The 24192-nt window shown below is 44.2% G+C and overlaps 2 protein-coding genes across 3 annotated transcripts in view; one reads left to right on the top strand and one right to left on the bottom strand.

Annotated features, from left to right (window-relative positions):
- LOC149330194 (lipase member J-like) overlaps window positions 1–17624 on the top strand; it is a 40744-nt gene extending 23120 nt beyond the window's left edge. Inside the window, exons 2-10 of one of the 2 annotated variants that reach the window (XM_089560797.1) lie at window positions 1756–1957; window positions 2846–2960; window positions 4721–4871; window positions 7612–7707; window positions 9448–9519; window positions 11446–11598; window positions 13292–13363; window positions 14494–14562; window positions 15593–17624. In XM_089560797.1, coding sequence (XP_089416923.1) covers window positions 1756–1957; window positions 2846–2960; window positions 4721–4871; window positions 7612–7707; window positions 9448–9519; window positions 11446–11598; window positions 13292–13363; window positions 14494–14562; window positions 15593–15844 — 1182 coding nt within the window. In that variant the 3' untranslated portion in view covers window positions 15845–17624. The remainder of the gene's footprint in view (window positions 1–1755; window positions 1958–2845; window positions 2961–4720; window positions 4872–7611; window positions 7708–9447; window positions 9520–11445; window positions 11599–13291; window positions 13364–14493; window positions 14563–15592) is intronic. The other variant, XM_089560798.1, reaches the window with a different exon arrangement.
- A 2614-nt stretch (window positions 17625–20238) lies between these two features.
- LOC149330193 (uncharacterized) lies at window positions 20239–24192 on the bottom strand. The gene is made up of 4 exons (XM_089560105.1): window positions 23144–24192; window positions 22516–22584; window positions 20940–21029; window positions 20239–20313 (listed from the first exon to the last, which is right to left on the bottom strand). Exons 1-4 carry the CDS (start codon window positions 24164–24166, stop codon window positions 20239–20241), a joined length of 1257 nt encoding a protein of 418 aa, XP_089416231.1. The 5' UTR covers window positions 24167–24192.

Below are 24192 nucleotides of genomic sequence, written 5' to 3'. Positions count from 1 at the left end.
GGCTTCAGAAAAAACGGATTTTATTCTTTGGAACGTCTTGGAACGTTGAAGTGGCACAGTTGTCATGTGGAAGCTTTTTCTTATTGTGCGGGTTATGGTTAAAGGCCGGTAAAAAAACTACTTTACGTAAATATTACTTTGCTGCAAATGTCTGAGTAAGCTGTTTCTCAAAGCGATCTACAACTTTTTCATTCACACTTTGTTCTTCATGTCAATTATTAAAAAGCTAGTTAATTGAGCTAGAAACTTAAGCGACTTAAGCTTAAGCGACTAGAATACGCATAATCAATATGGGACCCCGCACAACTCACTTTAATCGATGCTATAGAATCTGTTCAGAATCGGTCAGCTCGCTTCATCCTTTCCAATTATTCTCGCACGGCTAGTGTTTCTTTAATGAAAACTAAACTTGGTCTGACTAATCTCGCAGTTCGCAGATATATTTCACGCCTCAGTCTTTTCCACAGCATTTTCTTTCATAACGAGACACTAAAACAGGAATTTTTTTCTTCTATAGCATCATACGTGTCATCACGTGTTGATCATCCGCATAAAGTTTCCACCCCAACGTGTAAAACGAATGTGCTTTTTAATTCTTTCTTACCAAAGACTAGCACTGAGTGGAACCACCTTCCACCCCATATCGCCTGCACTGAAGACGCGTCATCTTTCAAGCCACTTATCACCAAGCATATCATCGAACAAGCGTCTGAAAAAAAAAGCTCGATATGAATTCGAATTGTCTCCATTACACTGTCGAGGCTTTATCTATGCCCCTAGAGCCCTTGCTGTAGTTGGTCATTTTCTGTCTTCGTTGTTAGTATGGACAGTCAGGCCGTCCACTCGTTACGTTAACTGATCTCCCACCAAATGAAAACCTGTGTTCCTGTGTAGCGATTCCATAGTAATAAACTGCTGGGTTAGGGACTTAGACCGTCTTCAGAAACCTTACTATGTGCTCTGAAGATTCTGTCTGCCATTTCAATATACCTAGCTTTCTCTGGAAACATTGTCACACTACGGCGATAAAATTGCTTCAGATTCATTTCCGTCAATTAGACGGTGCTATATTAGCACTGAAGCGTTCATTAGATTACTTAAAAATTGCTTTCTAAATATTGCGCCGCTTACCCCTTTTTCCCCGCAGCGAAGGCGCTCTCGGAATCACTGATTTATTGCGGATGCACCGAAAACAACACTACAGCCTGACACCAACACTTTCTTTTTCAACATGTACTCCACGTTTTCTTGGAAGGTGGGATTTAGGGATGTGTGCCTCCGATATTATATATCCTCAGCAGGTCGCCATTTTGTTTATATATTTACTTCGGCTTTGCTCTGCAAGCTGCCTTGCGTTTTGCTATCTGCACCCATACATCAGGCCCCAGAACAGTGCGCTTGTTAAGGGACCTGCTTCTCTAGAACAAGCTGTACAAAACAATTCCACTTGTGATTAAAGGATTCTGTAATTGTTTTGACCGGTGCAGTGGCCAGAGTTACGCACAAGACACACAGCTCTTTTCTAGACGAAATGCATATTGTATAGCGTTCCACCTGAAGGGTAGTTTGCTTTCAGGCTATTGCCTTTGGACCCGCATGTCGTTACAGGCTACAGCCTGTAAGGGCGTTCTCCTCGTTCAGACAAAATCACCGTCTAACTGCGTGTGGGCGAACACAAATTTAGTGCAAGAAAAAAAAAAAACTGCAAGCACCATGAATATCTTTACCGACACAATTCTTTTCTGTTTCATTCAGGAAGAACTGATCCGGAGCAAAGGCTACCCTTTCGAGAAACACGATGTAATCACAAGCGACGGTTACATCATCGAGATGCACAGGATACCCCATGGGAGAGAAAAGTGCAAGGACCCGTGCCACAAACAGCCTATCCTACTTATGAGTGGGCTGCTCGGTGACTCTACCAATTACGTGATGGACTTCCCCAAACAGTCGTTAGGTGAGTTTCCGATTCTGTAGTCATTGACATTTGTAATGAATCTGGCTTTCTCTCATGTCTGTTGTCCATTCCGTAGAAAGCAGAACGACAAGATACAACACATGGTACGAGTGCTTCCGCACGAGTACGAGTACGAGTGCGGATTCCTTGAAAACAAACGACGAGTGCTGACGTCGACACGGCGGAATTCTTTAAAACAAACGACTAATTATAGAATCAAATACCCTGCGCTGGAAACTGTACGCTATTGGCTTAATCTCCGACTTACGATATTATGTTTAGTGGTACAACGGTAATTTTGATGATTAGCTGTGTTGACGCCAGCAATCGGGTGTTTCGTTCTTTCTCGTACTTCGGTTGCTTGGGCTCTGTTTTGTTTTTCACCGGGCAGGTGTACCAACTTGCTCTGTGTTGGTTCTCATGTTTCTTCTTGCTTGTGAATTGATGGCTATACATTGTTCGTGGCCTCACACGAAGGTATTAAGAGGTCTACATAGCCAACTTGTGGCATGTGTTGTAGATATTAATACGCTTTATAAGCCTTGTGAAAGGTGATTCCGGCGTACGTTCCTAAGATGAATACGAGTGGCCCTGAAGGAATAGGGGTGGGCTTCAACTTTCGGCGTAGCATGAACTTAGTTTGTACTACCACATAGTTACATGAACGAGCAGCACCCTGTATTTGCGAAACTATATGCTGACTAGAAATCCTTTTAAAAGTTCATTGCTCTGACGAGCCCCAAAGGGAAAAACGTAAGTACTGGTGCGTGGCCCGAATTGACGAGTACAATCAGGAAAGGTGCTCGACTAGCGTGCGCGGTGGAGATTAAATTTAAATTCCGTTTTACTGATTTGATTTAACTACGTGTGTCGCGTTCGATTTTACAGGTTACGTTCTAGCTGACAAAGGGTACGACGTCTGGATGGGCAATGTACGCGGAAGCACGTACGGGAAACGCCACAAGAGGTATAACACACGCTCCCGGAGATTCTGGAACTTCTCGTAAGTGCCTTTCTTTCTTTCTTTCTTTCTTTCTTTCTTTCTTTCTTTCTTTCTTTCTTTCTTTCTTTCTTTCTTTCTTTCTTTCTTTCTTTCTTTCTTTCTTTCTTTCTTTCTTTCTTTCTTTCTTTCTTTCTTTCCTTCTTTCTTTCTTTCTTTCTTTCTTTATTTCTGTCTTTCTTTCTCTCTTTCTTTCTTTCTTTCTTCCTTTCTTTCCTTCTTTCTTTCTTTCTTTCTTTATTTCTGTCTTTCTTTCTCTCTTTCTTTCACTCTTTCTACATTTCTTTCTTTCCTTCTTTCTTTCATTCTTTCTTTCATTCTTCCTTTCCTTCTTTCTTCCTTTCTTTCTTTCCTTCTTTCTCTCTTTCTTTCTTTCTTTCTTTCTTTCTTTCTTTCTTTCTTTCTTTCTTTCTTTCTTTCTTTCTTTCTTTCTTTCTTTCTTTCTTTCTTTCTTTCTTTCTTTCTTCCTTTCTTTCTCTCTTTCTTTCTTTCTTTCTTTCTTTCTTTCTTTCTTTCTTTCTTTCTTTCTTTCTTTCTTTCTTTCTTTCTTCCTTTCTTTCTTTCCTTCTTTCTTTCTCTCTTTCCTTCTTTCTTCCTGTCCTTCTTTCTTTCTTTCTTTCTTTCTTTCTTTCTTTGTTTCTTTCTTTCTTTGTTTCTTTCTTTCTTTTTTCCTTTCTTTTTTTCTTTCTCTCTCTCTCTCTTTCTTTCTTTCTTTCTCCCTTTCTTTCTTTATTTTTTCTTTCTTTCCTTCTTTCTTCCTTTCTTTCTTTCTCTCTTTCTCTCTTTCCTTCTTTCTTCCTTTCGTTCCTTCTTTCTTCCTTTCGTTCCTTCTTTCTTTCTTTTTTCTTTCTTTCTCTCTCCCTTTCTTTCCCTCTTTCTCTCTTCCTTTCCTTCTTTTTTTCTTCCTTTCTTTCTTTGTCGTGCATGAAGAATAGAATGCATATAACGGAACGAATTTTCCTTTTTAGCTCTGCAGCTAAGTGCACAATGCCCCAAACGCTTCTATCAACTTAGTGACCACTCCTATTGAACGAATAAAAAAAAAATTCCAAATTAGTACTGTTTTAGGTGCCCTCAAAATGTATGGATGGAAATGTAATGGCAGTTTCTGGTCGCTCAGCTGCCCAGCTAACCGAACGGAACGTAGTCTTAAAATGACTTCTGCCTGAAATATACGCCGCGAAAGTTGCGTGACCATGTGGTAGAATTCTTGCCTGCGGCGGTTCCATAAGCCTAAATTTGTTTTTTACAAAAACGCAACGTGGCAGTGGTCGAGAGCGCCGCGAAACAAAAATTATTCACACATTAATTGCACGCTATAACAATAATGATTACTTGTTTTTTTAATTTTTATGTGCTACTTAATACTTCTAAGTGTTTTCTATATTTAATGGCATAAAGTAGATATGGTCTTTGCTACGCTGCTTTATCTGTTCTGTTTGTATCCGCATCATTGTACGCCTTTCGTTTAACAATTCAATCGAGTTGGTCATCGCAGCTTTTAAAAAGCCCAAGAGACATTTCGACTGCCAATAAGCTGGACTGGAAAATAAACTAATTCATAAATTGCTAATTTGTAACTGCTCCTTCCAATCCATGGCTGTCGTTGGCAAGGTTACAGGATGCCTTTAGTTCAAGATTTTCTGCAAATAACGCGTTTAGTTTCACAGGTGCTCTGCTGGAGGGGGTGTGATGTAACGGCTGTTCTCCTTGCGTTGCTGTGTATATAGTCTCGTGGCTTAACAATTCGTCCTCCACTACAGGTTTCATGAGCATGGCAAATACGACTTGCCGGCCCAGATCGACTACGTCCGTAAGAAGACTGGCCGGAAGGATCTCATATACACGGGCCTGTCCCAAGGAACGCTCATGTTCTTCACCATGGTGTCGGAGAAACCAGAGTACAACGAAAAGGTAGGCGAGCAGCTGGTAGATGGATTGAATGCAGCTTTTAATAGTGGATGAATTAGTTCAGTACTAGCCGCGGCGTCTCCGCTGCTGTAACATGCTGCGACTGATAACGAGGTGCGCGGTTTAATGCTCGGAGGATGCGTCGCTTCCGAGTGTGTTGCCCAGCTGCTATTGCGCGTGCATGGATAGTGAACTGTGAGAAAATAAACATCGGCGTGAAGGGATATCAGGACATGTGAAATAACGCTGACCTGTGCAACCCGCGTCGCCATTCACTACCGCAGTACAAAGCCCAATACTCTTCCGTGGTATCGGCCGCCGCGGTGGCTCAGTGGTTATGGTGCTCGGCTGCTGACCCGAAAGACGCGGGTTCGATCCCGGCCGCGGCGGTTGAATTTCTTTGGAGGAGAAATTCTAGAGGCCCGTGTACTGTGCGATGTCAGTGCACGTTAAAGAACCCCAGGTGGTCGAAGTTTCCGGAGCCCTTCACTACGGCGTCTCTCATAGCCTTAGCCGCTTTGGGACGTTAAACCCCATAAACCAACCAACCATCTTCCGTGGTATCGATAAGGCTGTCATGACAACTTTACGATGGCCCGTGCTGATGTACTTACCACGTCGTAACTCTTGAGGCACTAAAGAAAGGCACGCATCTACTCAGCACAAAAGATCATTTGCTGCGATGGCATTCACGCATAGCTACCTCCTTAAGAGATCAAGGCTTTTGACCAAGTCTCTCACGCTAAACTCCACTTTAAACTTAGAACTATATTTGGTGATGGACTACTGGTACGATGGATTCATAATTACCCCTCTGATCGTTATCAATTTGTAGAATACGACCATCATACCTTCAAGTTAGTACCGGTTATTTCAGGAGTGCCTCAGGGTACAGTTTTAGCCCCGCTGTTGTTTCTACTTTTTCTTAATGATATATCAAGTGAAACCGAAGTAAAAATGTGACTATTCGTGAATAACTGCGTGCTATACGAAGAAATAAAAGGTTCTAATGACCAGGAAAAACTAAATAATGCTCTAGGAAAAACTGTAGAGTGGTGTTGTAAATGCCACATGGTAATTAATTTCCCAAAAAAAAACGGTCTCAATGTCTATTACAAAGAAAAAGTGTAGATTAGATTATGTATATTCTTGGAATAACATGATTATCGTAGTATGACCGAATATCGATACTTGAGTGTAATCATCACTTCTCACTTAAACTGGACTACGCATGTTCAAACCATTGCTAGCAAAGCAATGAACAAGTTATTTTTCCTTAAAACGGCCCTTCGTCATTCTACATCCGATGCAAAACTTCTTGCTTACTTCTCTTTCACCCTTCCAGTCTCAGAATACGCCAACCTAGCTTGGTTCCCCCACACTAAAAACAACGTTAATACGCTCGAGATGGTGCAAAGAAAAGCCGTGCGCTTTATCTTCAACTGCTATGGCCGCATGCATTCAGCCACAGATCTTTCATGCACGGCAGGGCTTCACACGCTGACCAGCCGTGCCAAATGACATCGTCTAAAGTTTTTGTATTTACTGCTTAATAACGCATTAAAGAAGTCTCCCACAGACTTTGTTCGTATAAACACTACACGGAGAACACGTCACAAGCATGCACTCACCCTTGAAGAATATTTCTGTCGCAGTAATACTTTCCAATATTCTTTTTTCCCACAAGTTTTCCGAGATTGGAATCACTTGCATCCATCAATCACAGCCCAGCGCACCATAACAAATTTATTACCCTCGCTGAGAGCTATGTGATTTCACTGCTCTCACCATAACCTTGTTCATAATCTTGTAATACAATGCTCTTCTCAGTGTATTTATTGTACTCAAGTGCCATCATCAGTTTTATGACATGATTGCTTTATTTATTATTGCCATTTGTATTGGATGATTTGGCTTTATTTTCGACTCTTAAGAAAATAGCACTGAACCTGTATTTGTATGTTTTGCCCTCTCCTGTAAAAATTCCAAGAAGGGTTTGACAGTATTCCGAAATAATAAATTAATTTCAGCACCGGTCGCGATACTGCTCTGTCATGTATAATGTATAGTGTCCACATTTCTGGGAACAATGTTCGGCGCTCAGAGTCATCCGATATTTTTTTTTATATTGCGTGAAAAGAAAGCTGCTTCCCGAGTTTTGGTAACTGTAGAGGCTCTGAACAAAATGATGTACGATTTTGTCTCAAAACATTGTAAACCGTAATTTTGTTCCTCTTATGTCGGTCCTTTTTGTTCAGCTTATCGCGTTGATTCAGTGATATGGCGTTCGACTGAACACGGGTTCGCGCGTTTGATCTGCAACAGGCCCGTCTAACGGGATTTCAGCGCATTCTAAAGCGAACCTCAGCTGTTTCTTTACCGTCACTACCGTTAGTAAATCAATCAATCAATCAATCAATCAATCAATCAATCAATCAATCAATCAATCAATCAATCAATCAATCAATCAATCAATCAATCAATCAATCAATCAATCAATCAATCAATCAATCAATCAATCAATCAATCAATCAATCGAAAATTATATCTTTTGCTTAATTTAACATCTACAACAAGAAAATTATTGTTTCACGCAACTTCGCTGCGGCCAGAGTACTCTACTACACGCGTATTTTTCAAACGAGGACGCCGAGCTTCTGGTTCCTGCATGGCCATTTCTCATTTCATTGCAGCTGTTGTAAAAGAAATGATTTTCGAGAATTCGCACGTGGGTTTTGCGCAGGTGAAGGTGTTCATCGGTCTGGCCCCGTTCAACAAGCTGTCCCATATGAACGTCGACGTGCTGGCCCTGCTTGCACCCTTGGCGGAGAGTTACATGGTAAGGGCTGGTTGTAGGGACTGGTGTCTTGGTTTTTTGCCCACAATGTTCTTCCAGTTTTGATAGCCCCGCGCAAGCGAAGCAGTCACAATTATAATGTTGTTTCACTGAGTAAATTGCGCAAGGCATGTTTTCTGCGACGAGATAGAATATCCCAAGTCTGCCCGTAGACTTCTCGGCGCATTGTCATTTGTTATATAGCCCCAGTGTGCGACCTTTCCTTCTAGCCTATTGCTTTCCACAGAACGTCTGTTTATATTGCCGAAGCAATACTACTTGCACTTTCCAGGGTGACCACCATCATGCCGCGGCGGTGACCACCATTTACCTTCATTTGACCTTGATTGAATTAGTTGGATTAGATTGGATTACATTAGATTGGATTGGACTGGACTGGATTGGATTTGATTAGATTAAATTAGATTACATTAGATTAGAGTAGATTACATTGGATTAGACTGGATAGGAGTGGATTGGATTGGACTGGAGTGGAGTGGATTGGATTGGATTGCATTGGATTGGATTGGAATGGAATGGAATGGAATGGTATGGATTGGATTGGTTTAGATTGGATTGGATTGGATTGTATAACCGATGCATCACCACAAGTCTAACCACAAGCACCACCACCAACTATACTACCAGCTGTACCATGGCGTAGGTACGGATATTGCTTTCGCAATTACCGGGCTTAACCAAGCTTAAGCAAGAGCGAATTTTTTTTTAGAGCGACAGCTATATCAAAACTGCAAAAGGCGGGCCATAGCGAGGTTTGACTTAACTTCCACGACAGACTGAAAGAGCCCTCAGACAGAATGCTTCAATTCATTGCAGTCCTTAGCTGGTTACTTAGCCACGTTGATATCGGTGGAAACAAGTGGCCCATCAGGTCGCTCGCGAAATTAGCCACCGAGCACCCCTTATCTCCTGACCTAAATCAGCGTAGGAATCAGACACGGAATCGCACAGATAATCGCTAAAAGTTGCACCAAAATCAGGGAAGGCCTTAAATTACTCACCCGACCTCCATCTCACTCTGATGGAACATTCTTAGATGTGGAGAAAGACGCGCTTTTAACCCCGCACAAGTTTTACTTATTGACTTTTGCCAATAGCACTTACCACACTAACTGCTCAGCCCTCTCCACAGACACTGATCATCTCCTTTTCAACAGCAACATACTCTAACCTCTCCCAGATACTGTTAACGCCTCCTCCTTCGAATCCTGGTGCCCATGGCAGGTTTCAGTACTGTTGTTTCAGCAAGCAATGGTGGCTCACGACGTCCTAACGACATAAACATAATTAGGAGTACGATGAATGTCTTCTTTCTCCGCCTTCATGTACAAGGCTCAAGCTTCTATGCACAAAACGTTCAGTTCCTGCCAGATGAAGTTCGGGAAGACATTCAGGTGGCGGGTTAATTTTCTGGCGGACATAGTTGGGGACTCGATCACTGGGTGCGATCTGTGGTGCCCCTGAGGCACTGAGGTCAACACATACATTTAAGGGGGGGGGGGGGGAGAGAAAAGACCGGCACTTACGCAGCACTGCTGTCCGCAAACGCTGCAAGTGACGGACTCAGCGAAGCCTGGTGTGGACAGGTCGCACGGGAAAAGTCAAGCGCTTACGTTATTGAGAGCAGCATAGACGATGGCGCCGATGACAGCACTAGGGGTTTCAAACCATTTGCCACAAGGTGGCGCTGAGGTGCACAGTGGATGTTGGCTGTGTCTGCAGGAGCAGGAGAGGTGTCGGCAGGATCAGCGGCAGAAGACGGGCGAGGAGAGGAAAGCTCCATGCTTTGAAGAGGTAGGAGTCTCATTAGTTTCCATTTCCGAAGTGACGCACGTCGGTGTCAGCGACGTCGCAAGTCCTAGAAGCAGCTGGGTTGGTGGAGTCTGTGGTGGTCCGAACATGACGTCGCACTGTGCTAACTTGTTGCAAAGACAAACGGAAGTAATTCAGGGTGGAGTAGACTGCTTCTCATTGCTGCTGGAGTCTCGGGGTACCTTGAATGCTTTGGTTGGTTAGATAGCTCGTTATTATTTATCTCAAATGAGGCTGTCGGTGCTTAATGGAGCAGAAGCGTGCATATAGATACGCGTTGCTAGTGATGGGCCAAGAATCGAGTGACGGCAGCCCAGTGTCCTGAGTCGGGCGAACCCCGGTGCTTCGGGTTGTTGTGTGTGCTGGCAATAAGAAGTGTCTGGTGACACAGTTGCTTCACGTGACCGTCTGGATTCTCAACTGACGGTACCAACGACGACGATGACGTGTGGATGAATTGGGCCAAGAAGTCTTACCTCAGGTCGTCATTGGGCGTGAGGCTTGGCTATGGCAGCGGAAGGGTCTGAAAGACGTCCACTAGAAGGAGATTGGACAGAACTACATATCTGAAGGGCTGTAACAAATAACCACCTTCTGAAGAAGAGCCTCATGCAGTGAATGAACCAGCAGCCAACGTCTTCTGACCGGAGCATAGGGAGCAAGGTGGAGGAGGTTAAACTGTGCCTCCGGGCAGACCGCCGTCATACTGCCCAGCAAAGAAGAAAGTGAATCACACATGTGTGCATGCGTGATTCAAGCAATGGGGATGTGCGGGCGGAAGGGCCATGACTCCGGACGTGAAGGTCATCGTCTTTGTCGGCTGCGCAAGGCCGTCGTTTCAAGGACCACTGTGAGAATATAGAACTATATTCTCAGCCAGATAGAATCCTGGCTGAGGTGGCCACATTCGATGGACGCGAAATAAAGTAAAAAGAAAGACAGGAGATAACTGCACAGAATGTTCACTACATCGGAATCAGTGCGAAAGTGTGGATTTTGCTACGTAGAAGACGAAAATGAGTGGGAAGTGCCGGGGAACGGACTTGTCGAACAGACAATGTGAACAGACAACCCGAACAGACAACACAGACAGCCGGCGATTTTTCTTTGTGGTGGTACCTATCGGATTAGTGTTTTCGCGCTAAAGAAAGGAATCCCACGTAGTGTGTGACGTTAGCTTCAGGGGGTCCAAATTATTCCAACGACCTTCCCTACGGCGTCTCTCATAACCTATGTATGTGCAGCAGAGGGACGTTAAATCACACATACAATACCATCGGTATCCCTCAAGAGAAAAGCATACAACAGCTGTATCTTACCGGTACTCACCTACGGGGCAGAAACGTAGAGGCTAACAAAACAGGGCTTAAGTTAAGGACAATGCAGCGAGCTATGGAAAGAAAAATGATAGGTGTAATGTTAAGAGATCGGAAGCGGGCGGAGAGGGTCAGGGAACAAACGCGGGTAAATGACATCCTAGTCGAAATCAAGATGAAGAAGTGGGCTTGGGCAGGGCATGTAATGCGAAGGCAAGATAACCGCTGGTCCGTAAGGGTAACGAAGTGGATTCCAAGAGAAGGCAAGCGTAGCAGGGGGCGGCAGAAAGTTAGGTGGGCGGATGAGACTAAGAAGTTTCCAGGGATAGGGTGACCGCAACTGGCAAAGGACAGGGTTAACTGGAGAGACATGGGAGAGGCCTTTACCCTGCAGTGGGCCTAGTCCGGCTGATGATGATGACAATACTACCATTTTTTTTCAAGGCGCAAAAACAACAAAGGGATGGGGTGGGGCCCTTCCTTAAATAAAGCGGTCCAGAATACCGAACAATTTCCTTTCTTCAGGACCACTGTGAGTGTATTGGATCAGTGTATGTGCGTCAAAAGAACGAATTTCTCATTCATTGCGCAGAGCTTCATGTACTCGGCTGGCCAATACGAGCTCCTGCCCAAAGGCTTTCCCTTGCTGCCACTGGCGCGAACCTTCTGTGCCCTCCCCACGCGAGCTATCTGCTCGTTTTTCGGCGACCAGTTCAGCAACCTTGGAAGCAAGTACATTAACACGGTGAGTGCAGTGCGTCTCGAAAATTCGCATGCCATTTCGCCTGGGCACAAGACAGCTGCTGAGCGGCGCTCTGTGGCAGCAGTCCCAACCGTGCCTGGTCCTTGGCCTGGTCTTTGGCCTGGTCCTTGCCTGGTCCGTGCATGGTCCTTGTTTGGTCCTGGCGTTGTAAACTGAGAAGAATTGTTGTTCACTTCGTGCCAAAGCTTCTAGTGCACCCAAGTCCCTGCTATTTACGATGAAGGTTGAAGGTTTATTAAAACGAAATACAAATGAGTTGTAAGTTTCATAAAAAAGTTAGTACAGTAGGAGGTCCCAAAGCGAAAACTGTCTGAGGGACCTCCCATCAGGAATACATAAGGAAAGTGCATAAGTTTGGCAGAGGAGCTGGAATAAAAGTATACAATCAAGTTAAAACCTATTAGTGTAATTTGCGGCAATGAATAAGTTATACAATAGTTAGCGGGCATAATTTAACAAAAAAGGCATAAAATAGCAAAACATAAGAGATGACAACATAAGAGATGATGACAATGTCGAGAAGGATTTTCGGGCTTACGACTATATGGCTTCGGGAACTAAGCATTCTCTGTCACCAAAGCACCACGTCGGTGTTGCTTTACCAGTGGCAATAGTTCATTCTAGAGGATCAGTATCACTTCTGTGACGCCATGACATATTGTGGCCATCATTTCATCAGCGAAACTGGTTTCTTTCAGTGCATTCAGCGTAACAGCGGGGGTCCAGTGGTTTGACTATCTGCCTCCCATGCGGGAGGGGGGGGGGGTTCGATCCCCAGTACCGCCGGGTACCCTACGGTAATACAATGGGTACAAGCTTCCCCCTGCCTGGTGATCGGCATCTTTAAGGCGAAATGATTGCTAAATAAGTCTTTGACCACGCCTTGAGTAGAAGATATAACCTTTTGTAGTGGCGCTCTTTTTCCGCGGCTGCCCTTGCGCCAATGAAAATGCATCTTCATCAAGTCACTTAACGGTGAGAAATGCGTCTTGGCTGATGAACGCTGATTATGCATATACCTTGTACACCGGGGTGAGAACTCCTGCAGTTATGTTTTTTTGAGAACTATGGTTTTCTTTTTTTTTCGAGAACAGTGTTGGCATGACACAGAAAGTGCACAACACAACGTTACATAGTCGTAGGTTTCTACTGCCTTTGGGCCGATACTTTCAAACCTTTCTCAATTTGCTTTGCATTCGGCGATCTTTCGGGCAAGTATGTCAAGCAGCCAAGCATTTGCCCATTCTTTATTTCAACTCGTCTGCGTGGCTTTTTTTTTGCAGAATTGAGAGTGAAGCGTCGCTTTTGGGTAGTGAATTTTCATCGGTGACTTCAATTATGTTTAAGCTAAGCTGTCATTATTTCGAGGAGGAAGAAGCACTTGTTAATTAGTAAGCACTTTTTTGTGTAATGGCCGTCCATGCTGTGTTCACTTGCGTTGCTTTTAGCATAATCTATGGCGAAACAACAAACACATTTCATATTCCGCAGATGACAGCTATTGGCACGCAGGTGACATTAGTGGGTGCGAAAGCAGTTACGCCCCTCTGAAGTTTTCCTTATAACTTCTTCCACTGTTGTTTCATAGCTTTGTATCACAGCACCCAAGTGCCCATTTTAGACTTCAGAATAAGTTGTAATTATTTTTTCCTTTTCTTTCGGGTTGCTTCTGCAGACTCGAATCCCTGTGTACCTTTGCCACACGCCTGCCGGGACATCGATGAAAAACCTCGTCCATTTCTCGCAGGTAAGTTTGGAAGGAAAGAACGATTTCGCGAGTTTTGCACCCCCAAGCAGCGCATTTTAATCGGCCCAGTATTGCAAATGGGTGGTTTCACTCTCGGCCTTTGTTGGGCCGCCATTTGCCAATACGTTTCCGGTATTGGACCGAATACCTGCGTTGCTTGGGCCATTACAAACTCAAGTGTCGTACCTGCGGACATACAGTAAGGGGGGAAGGATGTTTACCCGCTTCTTTACTACACTAATGTCTTTGACTGCATTTACAGTAGTAAAAATCCTTCCTCGAGTACTAAGAGCACCTTGTCTTGCAGCATCGTGGAATTAACCTTTTTTCAGTGGATGTGAACGCCGATTTATTTTACACTGGTAATGCGCGTATTCTGGTCTTCCTCCAAGAAGCATGAAGAAATATGTTTGCGGCTGAGAAAGCGATCAAAAACATTTGAACAAAAACACGAACAGGAAAGGAATGACACTCTGTGCTATGTGCTAGCTTAAAACAGTTCTAGGTCTCGAGATAAGAATGACTGCCTTCGAGGTGCAGTAGGAAATCACTGCAGACCCAACACCTATTCATTAAAGTCTCTATCTCACCTTCTGCATCATTACGCGTGTATGCGCTACTTTGTTGTTTTATTTCATGCGACGAATTCTAGTTAGTTCGCTTAGTAAAACACGTTGCGGGGCTAGTTGGTGATGCATTTTCTTTTCTTCAAACTTAAACAGCGCTAACTTTTCAGACGAATACACAGATAGACATGACAGGACGTCATGTCATGTAGACACGTCATGTCTATCTGTGTATTCGTCTGTAAAATTAGCGCTGTTTGGGTTGATGAAATGAGTATTCTATGTAGTTAAATTTCGTTCACCTAACATATATTTCCCAATTGCTTTATTTTTTTTTATATCTCCTTGTTCCTACTATGCTGAGTTGCTTCCTTGCGGAGTTATACAGTTTTTGGCACAAACAACATGCTTCACAATGACGTTGTTTGTATTTGTACTCCGCTCAGTAAGTGTCCGGTAAAAATTAGCGACAGTTTAAGTGTGTAGATATTGAACAGCGCGCCAATCGTGCACACTGGTGTTGAACTGGATGAGCAGTATTGGCCCTTCTTATTTTCCAAACAGCTCGTGACCTCCAAGAAGGCAACCAAGTTTGACTACGGGCCTGACGACAATTTGGTTTATTATGGTCAGGTGAGTGCCAAAAATGTTTTTTTTTTATGCTGTAAGTGTTTCGCTCTATAATTTTCGCGCTTCCAGGGTTCGAACTGCAGAAAGTTCTCAGTTGTGGTCTGAACACAGTTTCATAAAAGCCTCTAAGCCCCACTAAGGGTCAAGCGTGGTCAAGGCGTGGTCAGGGCCACCCACGGTCAGGGCGTGGTCAGGGCCACCCAATAGGATTGGGGCGCTTTGAATATACTTTGAGACTGCCTTCGGCTTGAGAGACTTCCCTAATTCGACTCCAGTACTCGGAACAGTATCGCTAAAAGTAAATCAGGACAGGAGATTAAAAAAAAAATCTGATTCATTTTCGCTGTTTTGGCGTTGTTTTAACGGTGAGCTGTCAAAATGGTCTGAAAATTATTGGATCAAAAGAGGTTGAACTTTTTTCTCAAACACATTTCTGCTATTCTCGAATGTCTTGCATGACTGTTTTCAGCATTGTTTGCTTCTTTCGTTTAAAGTAGCATCAGTGCGTAAAAAGAGGAAGGTCACTCGTGGCATGCAAAAAAAAATTTTTAGACACTCTATAGACTGTCCATAAACATGCATCTGTCTATAAAGTCTGTAGACTCTGTATGAACAAATCCTAGAGAACAGATAATCTATAAATTTATGGCCATAGACTTCTAGTAGACTTTTGTCTACAGACAGATTATAGACTATGAGTAGAAAAAAATGAAATCTATGGGAAGGCAATAGAGTGTATAAGAAGTATATAGACTGTCTATAGACCATCTTTATTAGGGTAGTGCCGTGTGCTCATTCGGGATGTCGCTGATAGCGGTGATGATTGGCGGTGTTGAGAGTATGGCTGAGCTGACGTGTTCAAAGTAGCTGGCAAAAAAACGGGCGAGCCAATATCGTGCTTTACTCTTCATAACAAAGGCGTAGATTGTATTGATGACCATTTTACGCAGTCAAATCACTTTGTAGACTGCTAACGAGAAGATATCCTGTGTCCTACGATATAATACTGACATATTTATCGCTGTATATGCAGGAGGAAGCCCCGGAGTACAAGATAAGCAACGTCAAGACAGACGTGGGGCTATTCTGGAGCCGCGGCGACCAGTTCGTACCCCCTGAGAACGTGCGCGAACTCATCAAGGACCTGGGACCACGGGTGAAAAAGAACTTCTACATCGACGATCCCTACTACACCCACTTACACTTCGCAATAGCACTCAATAACCCTCAAGTGCTGTACAAGGACCTAATCGGATTCATCGACAAGTACGCGTCCTCTGCGTAGGGATACCGTACCTGTGTGCAAGCAGCTGGTCGAATGACGGTGCAGTTTTCTTGCCTGAGCGTGAAGAGACAGCCCCGGTGTTACGAGGCAGACGCTACCGAATTCGAAGCAAGTTTATGAGTCTTCGTGCGGACGCCACTGTAGTGACGACCAGATTTTGCGTATTTGTGTAAGGACCTTCCGTGTCCTAACGACAGGCTTTTGTGCCATACGACGACCATTGCTCTTACGAAGAGGTTTCAAGACGCGTGCCCCAGTGACCTCGGAAAAGAACTTAGTTCCTTTTAACTGGGTCTCCGAGTTGTGTGTAGCCCAGAAAGTATCCTTGTACATACAGTTTCTGTCAAAAATTCAAGGGGGTGGGGGGGGGGGGGGAAGCGTTTTGTTGACCTAAATTGCGGTAAGGCGAAAGCCTTTAGTGTGGTGTTGCTGCTTGTGTCACTGATGTGTGGTTAAGATGTTAATGAAGTGCACAATTGTTTGTGCATCTTAAATGCTGGAGACACTGGAGGGCGTTTGGGAGGCATCCGTCTTATTCGACGCCTTTCTGCAAACACTCTCCAGCGTCATAGACATGGGGAACTACATATGCGTTGGCAGGAAGTAGCGTAGCCATTAGCACGCTCGGCTGCGTAACGGAAGGGTGGTAGTTCGAATGCCATCGTGCACAAGGATTTTTTTTCTGGTCTGACTAGAAAAGCGTGACACCTCTGCTGACAATCTTCTGTCGACAACGATGAGGCATTAAAAGCTCTCGCCTTAATATACAGCACAATGGGTTTTCTTCCAAGCCGTGTAGCGGGGCTCTTAAGTACTTTTGACAGTCCTAAGCCTAGGAGGTTTGAGAACTTAAATTCCTCACGCCTTCTTGAGATTAGGGTCTCTGAGTATGCAAGAGGAGCCGCGCTGTAGGACTCAGAAGCAGATCCTCTGGGCTGTATACTTTTGATAAAGACTGTGCCTGCTGTGGTAATGACTGATAACTTTTTGAAGACCAGCATCTCTGAACCAAAATGTGTGCGTTGGAGTTTGGACTTGTTTTATGGCGATAAATATGTGCCTTCAGTGTTGTCGCGTGGGGAAAGAAATGAAACGGGTGTAAGCAACGTTTAAACGAAAATTCCGGAGAAAAAACGGCGATAATTGCTTTGATTAAGAGAAATGGCTCTGTGTCTTTGTCGAAGTTTTATTACCTCGGTATACTTGATAGGCCATATTCAATAGCGAAAAGGACACGTAATAGAAACCCTTCGATGACTGACGATTATCATTATAAACGAAAGCAGATATGCCAATGATATTTTAATACAGCCGACACCTTTTACAGTTCTGTGAGTTTGCATCTGCTCTGCAATGTTGTCAGTTTTGACAATGCAAGGAAAAGTAATTTCTTGAAATAACAATTGTTAACTACAGCTTCAGAGCCCACCGTACTACTTGTCTTCCAGCGGAATTGAAGTAGTTCTTTCTGCTCAGTCTTTTTTTTTGTTTTTAGCCCTGTTCCGTTAAAGCTAGGCCTATCTGTTGCCCAACTTTATATATTATTATAGTTGTTGGTGCTGTAAACTTGAATTCCGGTGTGTGTGTATGCCCAAACGAATACATTAAACTCGGATCAAAGCATTTGATGATTTCTGATGCATTCTGCGTCATTTTACTGTGATTTTACTGTCTCAGCACCTTTCTTCCAAAGCCTATAATATACAACGAACGTTTTGAATCTGTGTTTAACGCACCATCAATAAATATAGGCACCTTATTCGTGCCACTAGTTGTTGAACTCTCTTTGTTTTTCGCCTTTTGAACTTTCGTCCAATTCTCGTCAGCCTCTGGTCTTGAAAACATGGGATATGGGCAGATTTCATTTCTCTAGCGTAATGTCAGTAGACACTGGCATGCTCTTGCTGCTTGTTACATGATATATTTTTTATAGCGTGTTTTTGGGCCTTGAAGTCCGAGCGCTTGCAAATGCAATGCGAACCATCAAACGCTACGACTTTGCGGTCTATATACGCACTTTGAAGCGCTAAATGAATTGAGACACCAACGCTATTTCCCGTGTGAACATTTTTTTTTGTGGGGCGGCGTACGGAACCTCATCCTACGCAAATTCCTACGGCCCTAACTGCTCTATTCCTGGGAGAGCTGGGCCACTCGGCTTGCCGCACGGCGCCCAACAGTATGGCCGCTGCTGGTGCTCCACGTGACCCTTGTGCTGTGCAACCGCCAATCACACTGTGTCGATATGCAGCCCCAAACCACCCACTTGAACCAGCGACCCCAACATGGGACGCGAAATTAAAGCTTTGTCTCTTCCTCCGGACGATGAGTGACGTCAAAAGCGTGTAATACCTAGAATGTATAACATCTTGTCAGAGATTTATGCACGCCTCTTAATCTAGAGGTGCCCACACAAGTTTTCGGGACACGAAACCCACGAAAAATTTGAAATTTTCTCACTGCCTGGAGGACGGGCCTTACATTCAGCGGTACGTTGAGCAACTCGCGCAGTGAAGCGCACAGCTGAACACATTTATCGCTTTGCGGCTGAATGTTGAGACTGCTCAGATTTTTTTCCGTTTTACAAAAACTTTTGTGGGCATCTGCACATCAACTGATTCATCTTCCAAACAACAGGAAGCGATATTTTTTCAAGTAGAAGTAACAAGAAAGCAACACTTCGCTTAAACACCTGTTCGACTCCTGTTAGTACGAGTGCAGTCGACAATGGATGGAACTTCGCCGGGGTGGCTCCGTGACTTTGGCATTTGGTTGCTAATCTGAATGTTGCGTGTTCGATCCCGGCCACGGTGGCCGTATTTCGTTGGAAGTGAGCTACAAAAACACTCGTGTGCTGTGCGGTGTCAGTGGAAGTGAAAGAATCACAGGTGGTCTAAATTAATTCGGAGCCCTCAACTGCGGGGTCACTCATATCTCACGTCTCTCTTCGGGACGTTACACCCCACAATTTAAAACTTAACAATTCTACAATTTTTAATAAACTAACGACTTGTCCGGGCCAATGTATAGCTTTTAGTGTGAGTTTTGTCGGAAGAGACATTTTAATAATGTGGTAGTATTACTTTGAAGAAACCGACGTTACATCGCGAGCTTAAAAAAGTTAGCACTTGCCGATTTCTGCGAGCACACATTTGACATCAAGTTCTTTCTTCAACTTATGACATTTACATGCACCCTGAAGCACGTAGCGGGCTCCTGCAACAAAGCGCCCACCTGCAGGTCTTTCTACTGGCGACCCACGTACATTCTGCTTCCCCTCAGCTCTCCTCCTTTAAAACAGACTGGCGTGGTACACTGGTTATGAAAGAGTTATTTAAGATATACTTACAGCAGGTTACTTTTCGTGTTTTTTTTTCGCTTAAAGAAAAACATCATCGTCATTATCAGCCTGACTATGCCAATTGCAGGGCAAAGGCCTCTCCCATGTCTCTCCAATTAACCCTGTCCTTTGCCATTTGCGGCCACCGTATCCCCGCAAACTTCTTAATCTCATCCGCCCACCTAACTTGCTGCCGCCACCTGCTACGCTTGTCTTCTCGTGGAATCCACTTTGTTACCCTTAAGGACCAGCGTTTATCTTGTCTTCGCATTACATGCCTTGCCCATGCCAATTCCTTCCGCCTTCCATTCGACAAGGATGTCATTAACACGGCAGATAGTTCGTTTCCGCATACTTGTTGCGGTGTTATTATTCTGGCTACGCTCATGCTACCACTGGTACTACTACTACTGTACGACGTGTCATAACGGCTGTCGCGTACAATAGTTATAGAAACTTAGTATTCCGCTTGTGTTGTAATTACCATAGCGACCGGCAGAAATTTTAGATACATGAAGCGCATTAAGTGACCATTTTTATACCCTCTCCTTCTCTGCTTGGTGACTAAGGCGAAAAATGGGTCACATAGCGCCATCTAGCGTCGCCTGTCGCTACCAAGTGTTGATTAAAGCGAAGTGTATCGAAGTTTCTTTTTCTGACAATCTATTTCATCGCTTTACATCATCCTCTTTTGCCGCTTGTGACGACACAGCTTTAGTCAGCAAGAAATGACAATTTCAGGATTTACTGTGAAAGTTAGTGTTGCGAAAAATTAATTAAAGGTGACTCCTGCATTGTGGCTCCATTTTTCTAAAAGTAATGCCTTAATCCGCCTTAACTGCTACTATACTCGTATTTAGTGTTGTACGCTGGTTTCTGTTTGTGTTTCTTTCAGTCACAAGCCCAAATAAGGTTTAAATGCGCCATCTCAGTCATTTTTATTGGGCGCTCCTGCTTCACTTGAACATCAGCTTAAATGTGCACTTAGAATATAGGTTAAAAGAAAAAAAAAGGGAGAATGAGAGTGAGAATGCGAGTAAAAATAAACAAGTTTTCACACACAATTTCTTGCTGTCCCTTCATCCGTTTGCACGAGAACAACCGTGTAGGTGATAATGGCTCCGGATATCTGCGCGGAGGAAAATACAGAGGACGAACGATCAGCGGACAACAGGAATATTTCCAAGAGGCACACGATCAGTAAAACTCCTGTGCAAATTTATATAAAACCTGGGAAAAAAATAACTCTACCATTCCAAATCTATATCTTTTGACCTTTCACCTTTCAGGTGGTCGAAATTTCCGGAACCCTTCACTACGGCGTCTCTCATAGCCTGAGTCGCTTTGGGACGTTTGACCCCATAAACCAAACCAAACCAAACCTTTTGGATCAACCACTCGATACGCAGGCTGGATGGCAATTGGACAGAATATAATTAAAATAATTGGTTATAAAGCACCACCCAGAATTCCCGAGGCCGGTGGGCCTTGCGCCACACCCCTGATTCGTGACTGGATTTTCTCTTCTCGTGTAGAATGCTTAACCGTCATGATTGGTCGAAATATATGAATGGTTAAAGCACAATTAATTTTCCGCTTGATGACACGCGAACAACGCTTGTGAATATCGGCCCCAGTAATCACAAAGCTGGAAGTGTATTCTTTGCTCATAAAAAAGGATTCTTGACACTCATACCTTGCCTGCTTACGATGACATATGGGATAACCGCTGGGATAACATATAGGATAACCTACCGCGACGAGAAGAGGGAGGTTGATCTCGAACAAACCGCAGCCTGTGAACGCTGTCTGCCCAGCTTCCGACGTGAGGAGTACCAGGTGTAACTGCAAAGAACCCCGTGTGTTAACTACGAAACTACCATGTTACACAATCACACGCTTCTAAAAGCCAACGTAGCGATCGTGAAAACTTTGTTATTTAACAAAAGCGCTTTCGAAAACCCATGAAAAGCCCGGGAAGGTGATGCCATCCATCCTGCTTCTGAAGAAAAAGGTGGCACCTAAAGAAGCAAGAGCAATGAAGCAATTGGAAGCAATTAAGGTGATATAAGTTGTTCACACCACGTTAGTCGTGTCTATGTGTGCATTTGTTCTCGTATCCTGTATTTAATCTGACACGCTTTTGAATACAACTTTCACGTCACAGGTCAGCGCTTCTCACCGTCTATTCATCCCGGGTCAAATGGCCAACTAGCCCAAGCTGCCGCATTACTTACTTCCAAATTTTGTTTTGTGTCGCAGCTCAGATGTTATGCATATCTGCTGCATTCCGAAAAAAAACAACAACATTACTCTCGGAATAGGGCGGCACCTACCGGAAGCGTTACAAGGTTTCATAACGGGGCATAGTCGTCATGCAATCATTACCTCCGAAAGGAAAAAAAAGTACATGATCAAATGCAGTTTCTTCTGTTACAACATTCGCGTCAGTTTTAATATCAATACATGACTGACCTCATCTGAAGGGTTTACATGATTTATAATGAAACTTTGACAAGTTGCACTGAGGGTCAACCGCTGATCTTATACTCGGGTGGTGTCATATACGAAGCAGTGAAGGCATCAGGTAATAATTGAGAAACTTTGCATGCTGTCTGAATCCTTGTGACCAAACGTTTAGGAAAGTTGGTGCTCCGTTACGTGGTAGCACGGCTCTGTGGCAATTTTGTTAGATGTAGGCGCGATGCTGTGATCGAAAAGGTAGCGTGCTGGTGTCCTCTAGTCTTTGTGCACTAGCTCCTATAGTACCAATCGGGAGTTCTTCAAATATTGTATGCGGACATGACAGGTCAGTACTACAGCAGGTGGCGTTTGCGCTACGGGAAGCGGCGAGAAATAACTGAACAAGGGTCTCCTAATTGCTTGAAAGGCGTTGTTGGTATCTGCTCAAGGCGATAAGGAGTTCTATCTCCACCGAAGAAATTCTTGGATCAAAATCACCGACCACTGATAAGATATTCACAAACAGCAATGGATGCATTCTTGCCTGTTTTGTGCTGCATCCTTTAGTAAAAAGGAGAAGTTTGAGTGAAAGAATCTGGTGAGGCATTTGAATTAAGCATTACAAAGGGCAAGTTATATCTTATTTCAATCGCACTGCAGAATGCATCGACATCACTGTTATAGTGTGAGTGGCAAATCTCCAGGCCGGTTTGCAATTAAGCAATTTTGTTCTGTTTCATTATTATGATCCCACCATAAACCATTGCGGCTGTTCTTGGTTCAGTTGGGTTTGCTGAAAATAGAAAACATATAAAGAGTAATCTCTTAATATATTCGTGGGAACCGGAAACTCTGGTTTCACCCTTACCTGGTTTGCCGCAACATCCGACAAATCGCCGTAGTCTGTGTCTTGTACAACGTCCTTGATTCGGTTGGCCTGAAATTATGCGAACGAAACTCAGCACAGATTCCTAGAGCTCAGTACAAACGCAATACACACAAAAATAATTATTGCAATCTAAATGAAGCAAAACATCGGATCTCAAATAACTTAATTGATATTTTCAACACGGAAACATTCAATAAGTGTTATTTTTCAAAAAGAATTTGTGAAGCTTTGACATCTTCCTTTCGTTAAGATTTAATAAAAATATAAATAACTCACTGCAGAAAAATACCATTTTGAAAATGCGTGCAAGTTTTTCGGTGTGTGAAACGAGCGTACAATTTTTTTTTTGCAGCCAATGAATCCGGTGAGAAAACACGAACGGAAAGAAACAAAATTTTGGTACTTGCAATAACTCTATCCCCATTACTTTGCTCGGCTTTCATTTTCACTGCTCAGATATCACCTTCTAAGCTTTTAGAGCGCATGAAAAGAGCAAAAACCTCAGCACATTCTTTGAAAAAAAGCGTCAGGCTGTCAGAGCTTCCAAACATTTCAGTTCTATCTACTTGAGTTGAGCAGAGGATTTTTCACTTATAAACCGTATTACCTCTGAAGTCATCCTGTGAGCAGATCTGGCAGATACGATTAGAATGACGGCCATGCTCACAGCGTAATAAGCACTGAGGACCCTATCCACTACGGAGACACCAGCCAACAGGACACCAAAAGTGGTAGCGCACATAAAGAAGACACCCTGCCCGTAAAACAGTACTGCAGGTGGCCCCAGCAGCGAGTTCATCATGGCCAGTACTCTCCGAAGCTCCGCCTGGTGGAGTCGCACCCTCTGCAGAGTCGCGGTGCAACCCAGAGGTGTCACCAGGGCTCGGACTAGGCTCTCGTTGGCGCCTGCGAAGTACTCCCGCATCACGTGTGCGTTGTACACGATCATCCAGAAGGCCAGACCGAACCACAGCCCCACGAGGAATACACCGACGCAGTAGAAACAAACAGCCACGATCTTGATCCAGTCATGCACGGGACTCATTAGCCTTAAGGCAGTCGGGATAACTTTCCTGTCCGCGGCGACATACTTGATGCTGTCCAGAAGCGCCAAGGCAAGACACCAGCGCGAGACCTTGGTCAACCTTTTCCGCACGTCTTCATGCTTGATACAGAGCTGCGCTTCAAGAACTTCACAAGACTTGAGTATCTCCAGCAGCCTGGTTGATCGGGAGGCGATGATTAGAGCATTGACGGCGGCTTGCACGTAGACGAGAACGTAGAAGCCGTAGGAGATAACGTTAGCAGTACGGGTGAGACTAGACCTGGGGCCCGATTGGGCGGCGATGATGACAGCGAGGGACCACAGGTAGAACAGTAGCGTGACGATGCAGTAGGATGAGTACAAGGGCCTGGCGCCAGTGGTGAGCTCCGCGGAGCGTCGTTTCGTCCAGAGGCCGTTGATGAAGCAGCAACCGGTGAGCTTGCAGGTAACGAGGAATATGCGGTATCCGGGATACGCTGCATTCACGTATGTAGAACTTGGAGATGGCGGCGCTGAGGTTTTTCGAGATTCAGGAACGCTGTGGAGATAACTTCGCAGAGACCTAGGTAGGCTGAGCGACGACATGGCGTTTGAGAAAGCTGGTCAGTCGC

The sequence above is a fragment of the Amblyomma mixtum genome, chromosome 9 (genome assembly GCF_055824585.1).
Source record: "Amblyomma mixtum isolate Tamu chromosome 9, ASM5582458v1, whole genome shotgun sequence".
NCBI lineage: Eukaryota > Metazoa > Arthropoda > Arachnida > Ixodida > Ixodidae > Amblyomma > Amblyomma mixtum.
This window is presented reverse-complemented; position numbering and strand designations above follow the sequence as displayed.

Excerpts from the sequence above, each read along its gene's own strand:
- LOC149330193 (XM_089560105.1), bottom strand. The coding sequence starts at position 24,166 with ATGTCGTCGCTCAGCCTACCTAGGTCTCTGCGAAGTTATCTCCACAGC. Across the intron at positions 22,585-23,143 it reads CTCACAGGATGACTTCAGAG|GCCAACCGAATCAAGGACGT; the intron begins GTAATACGGTTT and ends GCATAATTTCAG. Across the intron at positions 21,030-22,515 it reads CGGATGTTGCGGCAAACCAG|TTACACCTGGTACTCCTCAC; the intron begins GTAAGGGTGAAA and ends GGTTCTTTGCAG.